Below are 19,285 nucleotides of genomic sequence, written 5' to 3' on the forward strand. Positions count from 1 at the left end.
AATTTAATTTCACCTATTTAACTATTAACCACAGAAAAAATAAATTTGAAAAAGTTCAACAATACATTAGCAAAAAAAAAGACATACAAAAACTATTATAATTAATTACCCGTTTCACGCCCAGCAAGCCGTCTGAATAATTATCTGTCTTAGTTTCCAAACGGAAACTTGTGTGCATTTCAAAGTTTAATTTAATTTTTAGAATAAACACTATCAGTTTGAATAATTTAAAAAATAAAATAACTTAGTTTCATTAAAAAGAGTAATATATTTTATTTTAATTTTCTTCATAAACTTAACACTTCGGTTACTTATCTTGCCCCTTAGATAAAGGAAAGTGAATAGTATAAAAAGTGTGAATATTAAATAAATGTATTACTTCGTTAATCAAGCTTAAAACTATATTTTGAATTTTATTGATAAATGTTAATCTAAATTTATAGTTCCAAAAAATATTTTTTCAGTTAAAAAATATACCGATTTACGCACATTACACAATTTGTAAAAACTATATGATTTTAAAAATACTATTTAAAAATTTAAACACTTAAAAGAGTTTTGTCGCTGAAACTGTATGTGGGGCATCTCACCCGAATAGAAGCTGGGGCGTCTGTCCTTTTTGTACGGGAGAGATGCCCTGTCAGCAGTCCAAAGTACAAGACGGCAAAAATGGCGTTACATTGCCTGAAGTCGACTAATCAACTTCGCACTACAGATTTTTAGCTTAGATGAATAAAAATTCATTCTTATTAACAAGTGCCAGCCTTAAAATGCAACATCACTCTTATAACACAGTAGAAAAAACATGGTACTTACTTAAAATGTTACTGTAACAGCAGAAAACGAAGAAATAAGTTCACGTAATTTTCACAGCACAGCTTTCAACATCCAACTGAAATAGTGATCGGACTTGGAGATCCATCTAGTGTTGGGTTTCGAAATTACAGCAACTGGGGCATCTCTACCGGTGGGGCAACTCACCCGGAATTACCTTAAATGACTTCGAGTTTATTCGCCGAAAATTGAATTCGGAACTCCAGCGCTCGAATACGCTACCTTGCGGTGATTTACAAAACTGCAAATGAAACTAAAACATTGCCACGTTGCGTTCCACGAGTGTCTGTTGACGTAAACACAGGCAGTTTGTTCTGAGTATTTACTAACGCAATCGATGTGTCTTAGTTTGCTTTCAGCTACAGAAATTAATTCGTCCCTTAGTAGTATTCTCGAGCTTCTCAAAATAATGTTCGTTTTCATTATTTCCTTAATAATAGGTGAAAGCGAAAATTCTGGGTTAACAAACTTGGATAACGTTATACAAGGTAAAAAATTTTATTGTTTTGTATGAATTTGTAAGAATATAGGGTTTTTTTTAATCTTAAATTAATTAAACTTACCATATTTTACAGCAGCATTTAGTTGGAATGGACAGTATGCAAAATATTTTCTTGAATATATTATCGTAGAACAAAATGAATAACCGAGAAAGAATTTACTTTATTCCTTTTATTCTCAGCTGAAAGGTTTCGCCAAATTTGTTTAGGGTTATAGTTTTAGTAGAGTGCGAGCAAAGTAGAATGGCGAGATTTCGCGTTTTTAGTTAAACCATTTTTAATTTTTATCATGAGTGGAATAAAATGGTAGTAAGATTACAGAATTCGATAAGTGAAAAGAAATAATGGTCAATCAACTGAAAAGAAAACTACCACCATATATCCGTGAGAATTTTGTTGATGATTTGCATAACATGACACAATTAAATCGTAACTCAGAAATTAGAAAAATCGAAACAGAAAATTTTTAAATAAACCGATTCCGGAATTCGAGAGAAATAACTCAGCAACAAATGGAAAACAATAAGCGCTAGCCAAGCAAGGCAAAAAAGTATCATCTTCTTTCGATAACAATTTGTAATGTCATATTGAATTTTCTAGCATTAATTGTTATTCTTGTCAGGCCACAATTATTATTTAGTTTTATCAATAATTGATAAATATCGAATTCAACATCGTGGAAATAGCTGCTTAGAACTACGAACTACGTAGTTTGCATTAATCTTTGACGTTTAGTAATGCTTCTTGAATTCTCATTTCTTTCTACGTGGGCCAGAATGTCCACAAGACTTTGAAAATTAATTTAAAAAGAATAAAGCGAAAAAATCATACGTACGAACAAAAATCACAACTCTTATAGTATTTTCTTCGTTACCATGTGCGTTTGTTTTAGTTTTTAAGTCCGCCATTAGACAGTGACTTCAGTGCTCCCTATAGTTCGTTGGAGTTGCGAATACCTAAATTAAAACTTTAGTGTGAAAATAAAAACAAGTCATATCAACAATAATTATTTCACAGTTAAAACCACAGCAGCGGAGTCGGAATCGGAGTCAATCTCATTTTGGATAAAAGAGTCGGAGTCGAATATCCAAGAATCTGAGTCAGTCATTTGTCCTCCGTGTATAAATGTTTGCCAAAGCTACGAAGTCAGAGTCGAAGTCGGAGAGTCGGAGTCCGATTAATTGTCGGGCACAGGAGTCAGAGTCAGGTGCCCCTAAATTCTCGGAGTCGGGAGTAGGTCGTCAAGAGCTATTTCCAACAAAGTTTGTTTGAAGTAAATTCGCCTTTAAGTTCGGAATCTATATTGACTTTCAGTTTCCCCTTAGGCGCTAATGTTAAGAGATTTGAACTGTTCAAAATTGAACGAAAACTTGTTCAAATCAAAAAGATATTTTCGATACATGTTTTTTATCAAAAGCTTTTCCCTACAAAGTTTGGTTACAGCCACTTTGCATCTATGTTCAAGATTTATTTTTAATTTGAATTTCCCCGTAGGCGCTAATGTTAAGTTTTTTTGAACTGTTCAAAATTGAACGAAAAATTGTTCAAATCAAAAAATGAATTATGGGACTGATATGTCCTCGCCGAGATCTTTCTAACAAAAAAATTTGTTCGAATCGGACTATTCATTCAAAAGTTATTAGGGGGGGGGGACAGACAGACAGACCGACAGCCATTTTTCCCCATCTCAATACCCTACTTTCCAATTTTTAATTTTTCAATATTTATCTAACTATTTGATTTATTTTTGACTTTTTTTTTGTTTTTCGGGATATTTTTAAGATGTATTAAGCCTTTTTTGTGCTTTTTTTCTCCTTTCTCTGATTTTTACTGGGAAAGTAGGCTACAAAATGTCCAATTTTAATTACTCTAATCTGTCCTGAAATTGGTTTTCATGGGCAAAATATCATGCTAAACCATGGTTAAAATATCTGAGCCCCCCCCTTACGATTTTGCATATGGGCGCCCATGGTGCAAACTAAGGCTCCTATATAAGGGGAGCTGACTTATCCGACATTTTGGTTCCAAAATTGTCGGGCGAAAAAAATAGTATTTGTACAAAAGCCTCATTGCAGAAAATTGGTGTCCAAGCTGTAGATGTGTTGCCTGATTGATGTTTGATTATTTTATTCTATAGATGAATACGATTTAATTACTACAAATTAAAAACAAATAAGGTGTGAAAATGAGGTTTATTACGGTAAACATTCCCCGATACATTTTTGCTGAATTTGTGAACGAAGTTATTTTTCTAAATTTACCTTAAGTGAGATTTTACTGAACTTATCATCAATTATTTTACGACTTAGCAACCAGCGAATATTATAACGTATTTATAAATGCTAGAAACGAGGTTGGATCTAATTCTGTCGTGGATCCAAAATGTCGGATAAGTCAGCCTGTCCTTTTCAAGGGGCTCTAGTGCAAATAGTTTCTACCATTGCAAGAAGCGATTGAATATTTCCAGCCATATCTGATACAGATGAATCAGCAGGTTCTGTTATAAAGATTTGCGAGACTTTGGACGCTTTCGGAAAGAAGTGGATTTGAGTTTACTTCGAATTAGAGCCCCTTGAAAAGGACAGGCTGACTTATCCGACATTTTGGATCCACGACAGAATTGGATCCAACCTCGTTTCTAGCATTTATAAATACGTTATAATATTCGCTGGTTGCTAAGTCGTAAAATAATTGATGATAAGTTCAGTAAAATCTCACTTAAGGTAAATTTAGAAAGATAACTTCGTTCACAAATTCAGCAAAAATGTATCGGGGAATGTTTACCGTAATAAACCTCATTTTCACACCTTATTTGTTTTTAATTTGTAGTAATTAAATCGTATTCATCTACAGAATAAAATAATCAAACATCAATCAATCAACACATCTACAGCTTGGACACCAATTTTCTGCAATGAGGCTTTTGTACAAATACGATTTTTTTCGCCCGACAATTTTGGAACCAAAATGTCGGATAAGTCAGCTCCCCTTATATAGGAGCCTTACTTCGAATGAAATCGAAATTCCATGTCACCTTACTACCGAACGGCACGACCTTGAGGGTCACGGATTTGGACAAAATTGTAGACATATTTCAATTCCCCTTAGATATGAGCCCAGGTAGAGCGGTTTGACTGCATAGGCTCTAGTTCGGCTGCAACGGGGGTCCAAAGTTGCTAAATTGGACCCAAAAATTACGTGTATTGACATATAGTTTCAAGATATTTTTCGTTTGTAAATGAAACTAATTATTTTCATTTTATATTGATAGTCCGCTAGTAAAAAGTATTGACTTTTTGCCAATAACAACCATTTACACTGTAAAAAAATTCCGAAACGTTACTGGTTATTTCCGTGGAACGTTTCTCGATTTCACATGTTTTTAACTATTTCTCTGTAAAAACAAGTATCTTCACAAAAAAGTTTCCTGAATCGCTACAAGTTGCACGTGTGCAGACTTTTCACTGTTGTGGAAAATATTTTTAGCAACCAGTTTAATGATTGAATGAGCGTGTTTATTAAGTGTATCGGCCTAAGGTTGCTTACAGCCTGTCCAGATTGACTTAGAGCCCCTTGAAAAAGACAGGCAGACTTATCCGACATTTTGGTTCCAAGACAGAATTGGATCCAACCTCGTTTCTAGTATTTATAAATACGTCATAATATTCGCTGGTTGCTAAGTCGTAAAATAATTGATGATAAGTTGAGTAAAATGTCACTTTAGGTAAATTTTGAAAGATAACTTCGTTTACAAATTCAGCTAAAATGCATCGGGAAATGTTTACGGTAATAAACCTCATTTTCATACCTTATTTGTTTTTAATTTGTATTAATTAAATTGTATTCATCCACAGAATAAAATAATCAAACATCAATCGGGCAACACACCTAAAGTTTGGACACCAGTTTTCTGCAATGAGGCTTTTGTACAAATGTTTATTTTTTTCGCCCGATAATTTTGGAACCAAAATGTCGGATAAGTCAGCTCCCCTTATATAGGAGCCTTAGATTGACTAAGCTCCCAATGAGAGCGAATACAGCTTTGCAAGGCAGGAATTGCAAGCAAGAGATATGCTTGGCTCCTTCTTGTATAGCTTTGGCCGTGGTCGCTCTGATTTTTATGGAGCCTTCTTGGTAAATCAGGAAAGTTCTAATCAATAACACTAAACCTACTTAATTTTTCTGGAAGGTCTTAGAGACACGGCTGACTTTAACAGGGGAGGTTTCGCACTTCTTCAGAAAGTTCCAAGGTTAATTTCAGAAAGGTTACTGACTTTTAGCGGAAAACGTTCCTGGTTTTTGCAAGATAAGTCACTGGCAGAAATTGGGCACATCAGCTGCCTATTATTTTCCTGGTACGTTTCTGAATCGTTTTTACAGTGTACTTTAACTGGATATTTACCATCTTCTATCAAAGATATTACCCATTGATCAGCAAAAAATGGTAGAATTCCTCATCTACCATTTAGCTCTGAATTTATTGTATATAGCACATTAAACGACCAAAATATAAGATTGTTTCGTTCAAGTTTAGTACACTTTTCAAGTTTATTTGTAATAATGCCTGCAAATAAATAGACTTTCTCCTTTCCACTCGTAGTACTAATAAAAGACGCCGAATGTGTTGGGAAAACGAACATTGTGCTGAAGTCTGAAATTCCATTGGGAGCGCCAATGGATTTCTGGGGGTCAAACTAGCAACTTTGAACCCTCGTTGTAGCCAAACCAGGGCCTATGCAGTCAAACCGCCTTACCAAGGTTCATATCTAGTGGGATTTGACGTAAATGTAGAATTTTGTCAAAATCCGTGACCCTCAGGTCGTGCCGTTTGATAGTTAGATTCTTGCGCCCATCAAAAGCAATCTGCGCCGCAATCAGACGGCCACCATTTGGTATCATCACATGAAAGACGCGGTGTTGTGTGTCAAAACAACAAAAGAAAAATGTCCTCTGAGTGCCAAACGCGTTTGCATAAGCATTCCTTCCCTTCTTATAACTTACAGTAAAGTGCATTGAAAAATAATAATCAAAAGAAGTTAAGAACATTTTTAGTAAGGTAATTTGATTTTTAAAAATGTGTTACATATTGTTACAAATTCTGTAAATAGTAATTATTGTAGTAACGTAACCTGTAAATAGTTTCCCGTAATGAATATACAACCCCTTTTCATTCCGCTAAAGTATACGATCCCCTATTTCCTTTTCTTTTCATTGATAAAATTTGATAACGGTCTACGCATTTCGAGAAGCAGAAAGAATGTTGTGGAAACTTCTTCGATGTTTATAAAGGCGTCCTGCGTGCTAAAAAGGAGAGTTTCGATTGAGATTTCGAACGGAGAGCGTATTTGCTCTGTTTATTGCGAGGCATTTCGCTGCGTTGTTTTCGTATTTGGAAGTAAATACGTGTGTAAACGTTGAGCTTACGGTGTTGTGTGATAATTGCTTAATTGCTGATGAATAATTTAGCAGTTAACGATTTCTCCTGTACATAGTGTAAATAAAGCTCCTGTGTTTTTATCAAGAACTGTGTCTTCATTTCAAGAAAGTGGAAGTCGCACCGAATCCGTTACAATATGGTAGTTATAGAGTTATTGTTTTCAGTTTAATTGTAGTTTTAGAGCTTTTTTTTCATTCAGTTTTCTACATAAAAGTTATTCTCAAGTTTTTAATGAATTTGTTCAAGAAAATTCACATTGATTTTTTTTTTCTTTTTTACCATTTTTTAAAACTTAAAATTGAGGTAAATGTGACAAGTAGTTTCATATATATCAAGCGTTTCTACATAAATATAAAACTGTAGTCAACTAGCGTAAAGTATAATCCATCAAAAACTTTAGTAAAAAAACTTAACATAACATGCCCAAGATATTCGATAATTGTTTTTTTTTTTTTTTTTTTTTTTTAAATTTTCTTCTTGGATAATTTAAAGAGATGCGTAATAGTCTTATTTTTATAATGCAACTTAATTTTTAATACATGGAACATAGAAGGGATTTAAAAGGATAAAATAAAAAACATTGAAACATCAATAACAAATAATTAAGTAACGTAATCCTCTTTGAGCCTGAATAATACACAAATGAAAATGGATAGATTCAGTCACAATACGAAATAATTGGAGCAATTTGGTAATTTTTTTAAAAGTTAATAGTATTAAATATCTAATTACTTCAAAAACAAACATTTAAAAAGGATAAATGAAATAAATAATATTTACTTTCTACAAAATTTAAAGAAAGAAGCGTACAAATTTTATTTGGAAAAAAGATTCTGTTCATAAAATTTTAACAATATTATATTTAAAATACAAATGATGTTCAACGTTAAAAAAAACATTTATACCAGTGTAATCGTCTAACTGATACATTATACGAAATCGGTACGTCACTATTAATAGGAAATACTAACAGAAACAGCAGAAATAAGGCTTTTTATTTAAAAACTAGTGGTACCCGCACGGCTTCGCCCGTAATAGAAAAATTAAAGGTATTTTGGTTCGCTTGTATATTTACAAATAATGTATGGTGAATTTTCTCGCCAATTGGCTTGTACCGACGTTACAGTTCCACGTTGTGATAATTTCGTATCTCGCCAATTGGCTTGTGCCCATGTTACGGTTCCACGTTATGATAATTTCGTAATTTATGATAGTTTTTTTTCTTAAAATTGGAATAGAAAAAGAACCACATCGAATTTTCGAAAAATCGCTTCGAGGTGCACACCCCCATGCTACATACTAACTTTGTGCCAAATGTCATGAAAATCGGCCGAACGGTTTAGGCGCTATGCGCGTCACAGACATCCTACAGACATCCTACAGACGTCCAGACATCCAGACATCCTCCGGACAGAGAGACTTTCAGCTTTATTATTAGTAAAGAAGAAAATGATAGTAAAAATACGAGCGTATATGCAAATATTGCCAACACTTGAAATATACACTGGATATCGTAAATTGAGGAAAAATCACAAAAACAGAGATAACTTATTCAAAAATGGGCCAAACCGTGTAAGATTTGTATAGGTTGCCAAGTAAGAGATACCGAGTAAAACTGCAACATACAAGTTAGTGACGCGGTGAACGGAAAGCATGATAGGCGCACTGTAAAAATTTTCCGAAACGTTACTGCGTATTTCCGTGTAACGTTTTGAGATTTCAATGGTTTTTATCCGCTTCCTGGAAAAATCAAGCATCATAGTCGAAAAGTTTCCTGAATTGCTACAAATCGCACGAACGCAGACTTCTCACTGTTGTAAAAAATATTTTTAGCTCCCAGTTTAAAGATTAACCGAGCGTATTTATAAAGTGTATCAGCTTCAGACCGATTGCAGTCCGTCCAGACTGAAAAAGCGTCCAGACTGAAAAAGCGTCCAAAGGGCGCAAATCAGTCAATTGACAACGTAGCTTTGTAAGAATTGCAGGCGAGTGAGATGCTTGATATTTGCCTGCAAAACTGTTTTAGATTTGGTCATGATTGCGATGCTGCTCTTGGAGCTTTGCTGGAAACGCAGAAACGCACGAAGGTGCCAAACTTTTATAGTTTACCTACCTGAATCCCCATCTTAGTCTAAAATTCCAGAGATACGACTGACTTGAAACGGGAAGGTTTCTGAATATTTTAGGAAACTTCTAGGATAATATCAGGAAGGTAACTGAATTTTAGCAGAAAATATTCCTGGTTTTTGTGAGCTATGTTACTGGAAGGAATTGGGCACATCAGCTGCCTATTATTTTTCAGGTACGTTTCTGAATCGTTTTTAACAGTGCGAGGAATAAGAAAGTTCATGTTTGAAAGCTAGGCCAATTTTTATTATCCGAAATCAATGTTTTTGAGAACAGAGTTATGCACACTGTAAAAACAATTCGGAAACGTTCCTGCTAAATAACGGACAGCTAGTCTGCCCAATTTCTGCCAGTAACATATCTTGCAAAAAACAGGAATGTTTTCCGCTAAAATTCAGTAACCTTCCTGAAATTATATTGGAAGCTTCCTGAAAAACTCAGACACCTTCCCGTTTAAAGCCAGTCGTGTCTCTAGAAAATTTCAGAGTTAATTTAAGTATAGGTAAAATATAGTAGCTTGGACTCTTCTTGACTTATCAAGAAAGTTCCGAAAGCAGCATTGCAAACATGGCCAAAGCTAAGACAGAATTTAATAAAGGGTTTTTTATTAGAAGTAGAGAACTTTAGGTTCAAATAAAACACAGTTAAATGTTGTTAATTGCCATGAATCTTGCTTTATTCGAAAGATTATTCATTGCCATTTTTATTTAAATATGATTTCTGGCATATGGCCACCTCGGCTGTCTCGGAGAAAGTCTCATCGGAAACTCCAATTTTCTCCTTTTTTGCATCAATAGAGGCCGTATGTCAGTAATAAGATTGCGAACGTTCTGTTCCAAGGCGTCAATCCTCTGAGGCTTATCGGTGTAGAGCAGAGACTTCACATAGCCCCACAAAAATTAGTCCAGCGGTGTTAAATCGCATGATCTTGCAGGCCAATTCATGGATGCATTACGCGAAATTATTCGTTCACCGATCGTTTCTTTTAATAAATCAATTGTGACACGCGTTGTGTGGCATGTTGCACCACCTTGTTGTCTATTCATGATGAAATGGCAAACCGAAATGAACACAAAACAAGTGACAGCTATCAAAATGGCACACACATATCAAGCAGTGTTGCCAACTTAAAGTTCTATACCTCTAAAAAAACACTCTTTACAAGTAGGTATCAAGAATGTAACTCGCCTGCAATTTTTGCAAAGGTTCGGAGTCCAGAGTCCTTTTCCTTTAACCTTTGGGAAATTAATCAGGCTGGACGGCCCTCATTTGAACCGAACCCAATACACTTAATAAATTCGCTCACTTAAAAATTTCATAACAGTTAGAAGTCTGTATTCGTGCAACTGGCAGCAATTCTGGAAACATTCTGACAATGATACTTGATTTTCTCAGGAAGTGGATAAAAACCATTGAAATGCCGAAACGTTACACGGAAATAATCAGTAGCGTTTCGGAATTTTTTTTACAGTGTACGACCTATGACATAAAAAGCATGAACGGACTTGAGTATAAAAGAGGAACATTCCATTTTTAAAGAAAAGAAACAACTTTGACCTTGATATAAAAGGCGTGTACTCCATCTGTCTCTCGTCTTATGACTATCATAGCTCGTCCAATGATAACAGCAGCATTTCCGAGACAGGCGATTCCTGCCACGATCCACACACCTGCGCGGGCTAACACGTTGTCCAACAGGTGGCTCTGCGAACTCAGACCATCCCCACGAGGCTCGCACACTCGGACCTTGCGCGCAATGGAACACGAGTAGAAGCTCGAAAAATATCTGCAATCAAAAATTAGAAAGTCATCGAAGAAATGAGTTGTTGTAAAACATGAATAATATTTACAGAAGTTGATCTTGAAAAGCTTTAAAATAAAACAGATTTTACATTCAAAAAAATATTTTTGAGCAATCACGATTGCTTATTGTTCTCATTTGACCGTTTTTGGTGTCCGTGCCTTTTTCAACTTGAACCAGAAGCGTCTGCAGCACCACCGCCCACCGTCCTCTGCCGGCGGCGCGGCTGCTCCGGTTTTGAGCTATCCGATCTCCTGGTCGGAGGCGTCCATGTCCTACACACACGCACGTTCACACACATACACACACACGATTTCACACACATACACACACACGACTTCACACACATACACTCACATACGTCTACGTGCATACACACAGGTCTACGCACACACACAACTATGCACACGTAACCGCCCAGGAGGTGAGGCAGGCTTGGGGGGGGGGGACAGGAGCCGTTTCTAGAAACAACAGTTCCAATGAGTAGGGTCCTGTCTCAGTTCGTGATTGCGAAAAACACAATTTGGATTCAAAATTTCAGAATTCAAATTAATTTTTTTTTTCTTTTTTTAACTTACCTCCTTCAGCTGGGGGGTGGTGTCCCCGTTTGTGACCACCACCCTTCTTGAGCAGAAATTTTTTTCTGAAGTGGTTATGTGTACCTCATACAACAGTTGGAGTGATTGCAAATATTTTAAGTTTAAGCATTCTTATTAATTTTTTCTGCAATTTATACCATTAAGAATATTTAGAATACAAAATACAATGTGTTTTCTATAAAAATTCTAAACTAATAGTGAAGAAAAATTCAAGAAAGTTCATATATGTTACCGAAAATAATTTAAAAAAGCAACTTAAAATTGCTAAAACTATTTTTTTTTTTTTGCCCATTGCTATTGATTTATGTGTATTCTTTTTGAGCTACAAAATATTTAAAAAAAATGCTACTGTATAGTACCATTAAAAAAAGTCAAAGTTGAGATTGTAAAACGTAAACAACTGTCTGACAGGAAAAGCAAACCTCAAATTTGTGCAGTCATGGGCATTCAAACTCAGCAGTTCTACGTCAAGAACCCAAGATAAATGAGCAAAACTCCCTTGAAAACGATTCCTTTGGGTCCCTCTTCCCCGAAATGTATTTTGTTACAACTTTCACTCACTACAATGATGCCAGTGCTCTAGAAGCGCGGTGTCTACGTCTAGGGACACTAGGAAAGAAACTAAGTGCATTTGAAATAATCAATTATCCAACGTGTTAAAGCACAAAACATGCAAATTATTGCAGCCACGTGTTTCGGTGTTACAAGGAACATCTTTTTCAATGCTAAGAAGTGTAAAGCTTCTGGATGAATATTCATCCGAGAAAAGCAACACGCTGAAACAGGAAACAGTATAAATACCAAAAATCAGAAATTAAACAAAAGAAAAGAAAAAGATAAAATGACAAATTTATTATATAATTCCATCAGGAAAAATACCGTTAAGTAATAAATTTCCAAGAAAACCCATAAACAATGCAAACAGTCCAAAAATGAAACCAATCTGAATAAATTAGCAATAATTTTACCAGCAGGAAAAACTATGTCTGGAAGCAATGTATCAAATGGAGAAATGCGGGAAAAAACAGAGTGAAGGATAAACAAATTGGAATTAGTTGATCACAAAATGAAATAAAAAGCAAAAAATGAAAAAAATAAGAGTAAGAAATGTATCACGTTTACAAGCACAAAGGTTTTTCAGCACAAAGGTTAGTTAACAAGTTCAATTCAATTTAAGTTCATTAGTTAACAAGTGCATTTGGTTTCTTTCCAAGTGCATTCAAAAATGAACTCGAATCTTTTGCAAAATAATAACTGAATTCCTCAAGGTTGCTGGGGGAAAATGGTTTACTAGTTTAGTTTAGGGTGCGAATTTTAAAATCTCGAAAAAATTATTGTATTTGAGCTTGAAAATTGAGATTTTTTGAACAGGAAATTAAGCCAACAAAAAGATTCATATTTAATAGTCCTGCCATCCATGAGCTTTAAAGAGAAATAGAACGTACTTATGCAGCGATTTTTGAGGTTTTAAAGAAGAAAGATTTTTTTTAAAGAAATTTTTGAATTTGGTGTCCTTTTTTGTGACCACCGAGCCGGAAAGGGTTAATTCTATCACTAACTTAAAACCCGTATTGAATGTCAGTGGCTTACCTAATTAGTATGACAACATGACCAAACTAATATCTGGACGGTGTTCAAAATTATTAACCATCCCGATTGAGTACGAAGGAAATGAATTTAATTTTTAATTGTAAAAACGTAGTGAAAATAAAACCGACTACTTTAAACATGCACAAAGTTGCAAAAGTTGCATACAAGGAACTTCTTTCGCAGTGGAAAAAGATGTAAGTTTTGTTGGAAAATTTTAATTATGACATTAAATGTATAAAGTCTTCAAGAAGAAGAATATTACTGTGCCTGTATGCTAATGAGTTTCCTCATATTAGAAGATGCATTTCTGTGATAAGTGTGATTCTGAATTCCCGGTATGCTGGTCTTCATTTAAGCTGTACTTGGTTTTAGTTAGACATTTAATAAATATGTTACTGTTGGATAACTGTCTGATTTTTAAAGACGAAGCTGCAACTCTGCTATGTTGAAAAATACCCAACTTGTTTATTGGTGAAAAGACACGCAACGGAAGTTTTACAATCAGAAGCCGATTTCTTTTTGTATTGAAAGAGGGGTTCCTTGTTGTCGCGAAACAAGTATCTGCCTTTTTTTTCTTTTTTTTTTTGCAGCTGTGAGTAAATTCAACGACGTTGATTTTCGTAACGACGTGTTGACTGTCAACATTGTTCTTAGGCTGCGAGAATTTTGAAATAGGCAAAATTCTCGCAGCAGAGTACCAGAAAACATGATAACATTCTGGCAGGATGGGGGGGAAAAAAAAAGAACTTTGACATCTTGAATTCAAATTATTTTTTTCGCGATCACGAGTGTGTGTGTATATAGGCGTGTGTGTGGGGGGAGGGGGGGGGGGTATGTTGTGTGTGGAGGTTAGGTGTATGTGTGTAGACATGAGTGCTTATGTGTGTGTGTGTGGGTAGTTATGTGTATGTGTGTTTGTGTGTGTGGGGGGGTATGTGTATATGTAAGTAGTTGTGCGTATGTGTAGGTGTATGTATATGTTTGTGTGTGTATGTGTATGTGTGTGTATGTGTTTGTGTGTGTGTATGTGTAGGTGTCTGTACGTATGCGTGTGTGTATGTGTTTGTGTGTGTAGGTGTATGTGTAAAGGTAGGCAAGTAAGTGACGCAACCTGGAGACGGTTTTCTCTAGAGGAGAAGCATCGTGAGGCAACCGGCCGACGGTGGCACTGCAGAGGGAGACGGGGAAAAATAAAATCATAGGAATTCAAAACTGTCAAGTGAGAACAATAAGCAATCATGATTGCTCGAAAAAAAAAAAAAAAAGATCCGCGAAGTTGCACGCGCATTAATACGTCATTTACCCCAATTCAGCCATTTTTCGGTCCACGTGTGACCTTGTGACCGGAGGGTCCCTGGTTCGATCCGACGAAGATCCACCGTTTTCATTAAGAGTGACTGGGGGACGTTAAATATGCTCGTGATCACAAAGTCCTCCAAGTGAAACGATACCTCTGGGGGTGCTAGGCCAGAAGTTATTCAGCTTCTGATCTGGTTCTAAATTATCGAACTGACCACAGATGTTGCTGCCATCTATCGTGTTGTCTGAGCCAAATCGGACTTCTACCTAGAAATGGGCGGTCGTTGAAACGGAAGCCGTACGTCTCTGCCTTAAAATCGAGTAGCATTACTACTCGAATTCGGGTTCCCGAATGGCATAGATAACAACGAAAAATCAACTTACAAGCTTACAAGTTAAACACTTTTGTGAAAATGTCTGGCAGTAGGTAAATACCAAATAAATAAACAGGTATAATTTCCCATATATTTATTTATTTCTTAGAAATATATAGAATATGAATGTTTTAACAAAAACAACCCTTGGGGGGGGGGGGGAGGGGAGCATGAGATATTTCCTTTCAATTGTTTTTTAGAAATTCGATAAAGTATAAAAATAATAAAAAGCTCAGAAGAACAGATCCTGTAAAACTCAATTCATTGTGCATTTATTTCCCCAGCAATTAAATCCTCTATTGTCTATTGTAACAAAAGGGTTAAAAAGCGAAACACTGATCAGTATCTACAAGCAAAGCGATTAGTCAGATTTCTAATAGGAAGAATATTTAAAAAAACTTTTCAACATACCTATTTAGCTTTTACTCAGGCATTCATTTTAGCTTTATTCCGATTTAATATAAGAAGCGTTTTCGTAATATTATGAATGTTCGAATAATTTAAAACCTTTTGAAACTCCGCTGACTTTTTCACCAACGAATGGATAAAGAAATGAATACTTACATGTAGCGAAGCGATATCAAAGGATTGAAACAGGCTGCTTGCATGTGTCGTAAAGGATTATTCTTCAGGTTCCTAAAATGAAGCATTTTAAAAGTTACAGTAAAGTGTCAAAAATCCAAACGCACTTCCATGCTCCTTTCAAAAAGGTTCCTTTTTGTTCAGTAAACAACAAGGGTAAATTTTTGTTTAAAAATGAAATTACATATTACAGTCGGACCTCGATATAAGTTCACCCCTCGGGACTTCACGAAACTGACCTTATAAGCGGGTTGACCTCATAACCGATTCATATATATTCATTGATAAATAAACATTTAATTCATTAAATCACTTCAAAATTTAATACATTCAAAACTATCAGTTAATTAGGTTATTATAGTTAAATTGATTTGATCCAATTTAAATTTTCGGAATCAATAAGAAATTTTGAAATTATTTTTTTAAACTTTTCATTTAGAGGAAAGTTGCATTCAAATATCCCCAAGCAAACAACTGATGTGCAACTTAGCTTACTTAAAATTGTCATTAATACAGGACTAATGTGTTTTTTCTTTAATTTAAACAAAATGGTTTCTAATTATTTTCTGAAAATTTCTTCAGCTTCTCATGATTTTTAAAAGAGCGCAATATGTACACGCTGAGTGCCCGCATTACTGCGTCATATTTTAGTATCACTATCGTAATGCTCACTTGCTACTACATTCTGTGCACTACCTGCGACGTTAATAGGAAAAACGACTTGTCACTTTTTTAGGATCATATATCGCGGTGAATTCTTGGAAGTGAATCTGTTAGGCACTGAAATCATTCAAAGAAATATGACAAAAGTGACCTTATAAGCGATTCATGTATTATGACCTGACCATTTATCCGATAATACATGACAGAATTCCTATTCAGTGAGCCGGGACTTTAAAAAAGTGACCTCATAAGCGGGTGACCCTATATCGAGGTCTGACTGTATAGCGTTATGTACTCGTATGTCGTGTACCTATACATACATATTGTATAACCACTCTATTTTATTGAACGGCATACTATTTTCCTAAAAGGTATTTTCTTGGTTATTTCCGAAAATCCGAACAATTTGAAAATCCAAAATACCTATGGTCTCAGTTAGTTCGAATTTTTGACGCTATACTGCATATTATTTGATTCTGATTACATGTTTCTTTGGCTAAAATATAGGTAAAAATCAATGTACAATTTTATGAATACATTGCTGCTCGAATTATTTGCAACTGCGTAAATATCAGTAAATAAATAAATTTGTAGATTATGCTTAGGGATTGCAATACCGGACCAAAAATGCAATACCGGTATCCTGTATTTTTAAAACCTGATACCGGAATACCGGTATTAATACCGGTATTAGAAATTTCTAAGAAAATAATCGCAAACATATTGTTTCGCTGCCACACTTCATAATTTTGTGCAAAAATTGTATTATTTATAAAAGTGTTGTGAACAAATTTCAGATAAAGGAACAAATGTCATAATTAAAAATCAACAAGAGTAAGAAACCTAATGCATCTATTGAATTATCTCTAATTCTGGTGATTATTTTAGTGCACGACTTTTCTGCAGTTGAAAATACTCTTTCTGAATTCACGCAGCTCGCTGGTACTGTTAACTGAGCGATACACCTCCTCTAATTGCCTCCTTCATCTTCAAATAATCCTTCTTCTTAGTCTTTCATCTTCAAATAATTTAGTTTCTTGCGTATTATTTTCGGATAAATTCTTTTTTTTTTTTGTGTGTGTGTTATTTATTTTGAATTGTATGTATTAATATTTTAATCCTCTTCTTCTTCTTTTTTTGAATTCATCACTTGTAGTAATTCCTCTTCGAGGGACGAAACTTTTCCAATATTAACATCATCTTCAACGATTTTCTCTTGATCAGGATGGGCTTGTGTTTGCCTTTGTCAGTAATTTGATATGAAATTTAGGATGAGTTTCACTAAATTTGATCATGTTAGTTTATTTTTATCGTTTTCATATTCTCTACCAAATTCTTTAATAATAATTATGCAAATATGTGACCATATGTTTCAGTTGTTTGTACCTTACTTCTATAGTAATTTTAAAAACACAATACAATTTCTAAATCTCATCTTACCTTATTACCAATACCGGTGACAACAAATTACTGTTTGTCATTCTAACAAGAAAAACGTTTTTGTCAAATTCAGTACAATAAATAAATAAAGTATTACTGTAATTGATGGTTGGAACAAATTGTTTAAGAGACAAATTAATTCTAAATTACTCTCGAAAATACCTTTCACGAAAGGGGAAATGAGTGATCAGGGAATTGGAAAAGAAAAAAAACTTGGTGCACATTGGAGCACGAAAGTGCGATTTATCTCACCATCTAGTAATGAAAATATCATGATGCAACCTTCTTGCTACTTTTATTTAATTATATTCTATTAGTTTGTGCTTTTGAAGTCAAAGTTTTACATCAGTAAATTGATTTTGGTTCTTTATCATGGAAAAAGAAATGTACATTTAAAATAAAAGAACATACAGTGCTGGCCAAATTATTAGACTAAGACTGTTTTAAAAGCAAATTCTTTATTGATTACATAACTATAGACACATTAACAAACAGTGAAATAATTATCTAATATTTAGTATGCATTCCCTTGTTCTTGATGAGCATTTTAAGTCTTTTTGGCATACTTTTCGCAAGGTTTACACCATTTCTTAACACTTTTCAAAGAAGGAGGAAAAAAAATTGTTTATACTCACTATTATATACAGTGAAACCTCAATAAGTAGTCGACCGGTTAAGTGGTCACTCCGTTTAAGTGGTCGTTTTTTTTTTGGTCCCGAAAAGGTCTCATTCACAGTAATGTAAAATGATCCTCCTTTACTGGTCACCAAATTTCATTTTACCCGGTTAACTAGTCACTCAAAAGTTGTTTTCTAAAATTCCTTTTCCTTATCGGATCTTAGAAAATAGTGTCGGACTTGTTTGATAGTCATTTTTCCTTGAAATCTCGATCCTCCGTTCTGGTCGTTCAAAGCATACTTCTGGCTGTGACTCTGCCGAGTGCCAAGAGTATGAATCAAACTCAGGCAAGACATACAAAATGTAATACTTGGAGAAAGTTAGCCAGTATTTAACATCCGTTCAAGGAACTACAAACACAGAATTTAAAGCTTGATGTATGTTAGAAGAGATCATTCTTTTCCGTAAGCAACAACTTCATGAGTCAACATTGAAAGATTGTATTAATGTACCGTAACTACATTAAAAAAAGTTGTTGTTATTTAGTAATATGTAAGTAAGAGAAAATAAAACAAAGTGACTGTCATTAGTATTTTTCCCCCCCTTTTAATATTTCCACTAATTTATAGACATCTACTGCCTTTCATGAATAATATTTGTAAGGCTTTTTTTTTCTTCCTTAATTTCCCACTCCACATAAGTAGTCACTCCGCATCAGTGGTCAAAAAATTTGGTCCCTTGAGTGACGACTCAACGAGGTTTTACTGTATACTCACTAATTACCTAAAACTAAATTTGTTCTTTTCACTAGTACTTTTTATTAGTGTGTCTGTTATAATATAACAGACACACTAATAAAAAGAACTAGTGAACTGTTTAAGCTGATTGAAGTTATGTTCCTGGTAAGTAGATAAACAAAAAACATAAACAAAGCAGACAGTGCTGCCACCTGAAAACCTTAAATTATGCTAAAATAACGTAATAATCAGTGTACAATATGTACTGTACTTTAACAGTAATATAAATAGCATTTTAGTACAAATAGTATACAAAAAAAAAAAAAAAAAAAAACTCTTTAGTCTACTAATTTGGCCAGCACTGTACATTTTACAAGTTAAATTGAAAACTCTTTAACTAAAAATATTGATTATTTTCAGCTAGTATCGAAAATACCGGTATTTTACTTCAGCAAATACCGGTATTTCGAAATTTCAAAATCGCTCAAAATGCACCGGTATTACAATCGCTAATAATAGCCGATGATCGAATAACGCGCGTGTTTCAAAACTGCGTGTGTTGATAATTTTGATAATGTGTTTTGGTAATGTTTAACATACAGGGAAAGGCTTTATTGTGACAAGGCTGAACTCGATCCATCAACTTAACTATTTTACTGGTCATTTTAGGGCAATGAAGAAACG

At 34.5% G+C, this 19,285-nt stretch overlaps 1 protein-coding gene across 1 annotated transcript in view; it reads right to left on the bottom strand.

The window, feature by feature from the left end:
* LOC129227756 (relaxin receptor 1-like) overlaps window positions 1-19,285 on the bottom strand; it is an 84,258-nt gene that overhangs the window by 17,353 nt on the left and 47,620 nt on the right. The window contains exons 4-5 of the mRNA XM_054862359.1: window positions 15,126-15,197; window positions 10,456-10,684 (exon numbers count right to left, since the gene is read on the bottom strand). Of these exons, the coding sequence (XP_054718334.1) occupies window positions 10,456-10,684; window positions 15,126-15,197 (301 nt within the window). The remainder of the gene's footprint in view (window positions 1-10,455; window positions 10,685-15,125; window positions 15,198-19,285) is intronic.

The sequence above is a fragment of the Uloborus diversus genome, chromosome 8 (assembly GCF_026930045.1).
Source record: "Uloborus diversus isolate 005 chromosome 8, Udiv.v.3.1, whole genome shotgun sequence".
NCBI lineage: Eukaryota > Metazoa > Arthropoda > Arachnida > Araneae > Uloboridae > Uloborus > Uloborus diversus.